This window comes from Nannochloropsis gaditana, assembly GCF_000240725.1.
Source record: "Nannochloropsis gaditana CCMP526 unplaced genomic scaffold scaffold1099, whole genome shotgun sequence".
In the NCBI taxonomy this organism is placed as follows: domain Eukaryota; class Eustigmatophyceae; order Eustigmatales; family Monodopsidaceae; genus Microchloropsis; species Microchloropsis gaditana.
The window spans coordinates 948-2,752 of NW_005802854.1; the positions used below are offsets into that span (position 1 = coordinate 948).

The 1,805-nt window shown below is 55.0% G+C and overlaps 1 protein-coding gene across 1 annotated transcript in view; it reads left to right on the forward strand.

Annotated features, from left to right (window-relative positions):
* Positions 1-280: 280 nt before the first annotated feature.
* The window catches only part of SKI2 (antiviral helicase SKI2), a gene marked incomplete at both ends in the record, with an annotated part of 2,917 nt that continues 1,392 nt past the window's right edge, over positions 281-1,805 (forward strand). The window contains 5 exons of the mRNA XM_005852546.1: positions 281-343; positions 450-521; positions 683-833; positions 989-1,218; positions 1,433-1,805. The exon at positions 1,433-1,805 is cut by the window's right edge and continues 123 nt beyond it. Coding sequence (XP_005852608.1) covers positions 281-343; positions 450-521; positions 683-833; positions 989-1,218; positions 1,433-1,805 — 889 coding nt within the window. The remainder of the gene's footprint in view (positions 344-449; positions 522-682; positions 834-988; positions 1,219-1,432) is intronic.

Genomic DNA, 1,805 nt, shown 5'->3' on the forward strand with positions numbered 1-1,805 from the left:
TTGTTGAATCGTTTAAAAAAGGAAGCGCTTCTGCCGAGCGTTGTCTTCAATTTCAGCAAGAAGAAATGCGAGGAATGCGCCGACTATTTGGGGTCGGAGGACTTAAATGCCGCCAAGGAAAAGAGTCAGGTGGAGCCAAGGGAGGGCGTAGGGAAAAGGGGAGGGTGGAGGGAAGGAGGGAGGAATAAAGGGAAAGAGAGGGGTAGAGAGAGGGGGGGTGGAGCAGGGATAAGATGACTGAAGCATCGCTCAATAACACAACATACCCTATCTATGGTAGGTGCACATCTTCACTTCCAGCGCAATCAAAAGGCTCCAGGCCAAAGACCAGGACCTTCCACAGGTAAAATCTGGTTGAAACGCCTCCTACCCTATAAACCCCCCGGTATCCTTACATGCCTCTCTTTTCCCTCCACCCTCCTTCCCTTCCCCCTTGCCTTCCACGGCAGGTCATCCGGGTACTTGACCTCTGTAAACGCGGCATTGGAGTGCACCATGGCGGTCTCCTTCCCCTCCTTAAGGTAAGCCGAGGCTTACCCATTTATACCTTTCCCTCCGGGCCCTGCGCCCTTTCTCTTTATTTGTCTTACTGTCGGTATTCGGCCTCTCAGACTCCCCCTTGCCCCTCCCTGCCCTCGTGACCCGCCCATCTCATGCGCCCTCCTTCCTCTCTTTGTGACAGGAAATCGTGGAGATCCTCTTCTCGCGGGGCTTGATCAAAATCCTTTTCGCCACCGAGACATTCGCCATGGGGGTGAACATGCCCGCTCGGACGGTGGTTTTCAACGCCTTGCGGAAGCACGACGGCCGAGACTTTAGGGACCTTTACCCTGGTACGTTCCGATCCTTTTCCCGTTCATGCTCCCTCCGCTTTGCTGTCTTCCTTCTCGTCTTCTCCACTCGTTTCAAATTCCTAACCTGCCTGCTCGTCCTCACCCCTTTCCACTCTCCCTTCATCGTTTCCTTCCTCTATCCTTGTCTCTTTCAGGCGAGTATACGCAGATGGCGGGGCGGGCAGGTCGCCGAGGCTTGGACAAAGTGGGTACCGTCATTATCACCTGTTGGAAGGAAGTGCCCCCCCTTCCAACCCTCTCCCGGATGCTCACGGGGAGGGCGACCCTTCTGTCCAGTCAATTCCGCTTGACATATAATATGGTGAGGGAGGGCGGAATGAAGGAGGGAAAGAGGGAGAGGAACCTCGGTGGGAGGGCAGGATTCGTGTTGTTCTTGTTGTCTTGGCTCCCCTCAGTGTATCCCTCCCCTTCCTTTAATAAGGTTTTATGGCCTCTTCATCCACAAGGGATGCGTGCCACAAGAGACACGTGCAAATGGCCTGTTATCTCGCGTCTCACCTCACCGTTCACTTCCCCTCCCTCCTTCCTGTCTTCCCGCCTCTCCTTCTTTCTCCCCCCTTCTCTCACCCCGTCCCCAGATTTTAAACCTCCTCCGCACGGAGGACATGTCGATGGAGGATATGATCAAGCGCTCATTTTCCGAGTTTGCCACTCAAAGGGCTTTAGGCGCTCGTAACCTCCCATTGCAGCTTCAAAAGGCCGAGAAAATTCTCGGAAAAATCCGAAAGGAAGGTTTAGCCCCCTGTTTGCGAGGGGATCCGCCTGCCATCGAAGATTATTATGCACAGAGCCGTCGGACAGCCCGACAAACCACAACAGTCGTCGCTCAGGCATTGAATCTGGCCAAGACTGGGAGCAAATCCATGCTTGGGGAAGGCAGGTTCCTCAAAGTGACCCTGCCGCCCGCCCTCGTCAACGTGTGGGGCCTGGTGGTTCGGGGGCTGGAAGGGG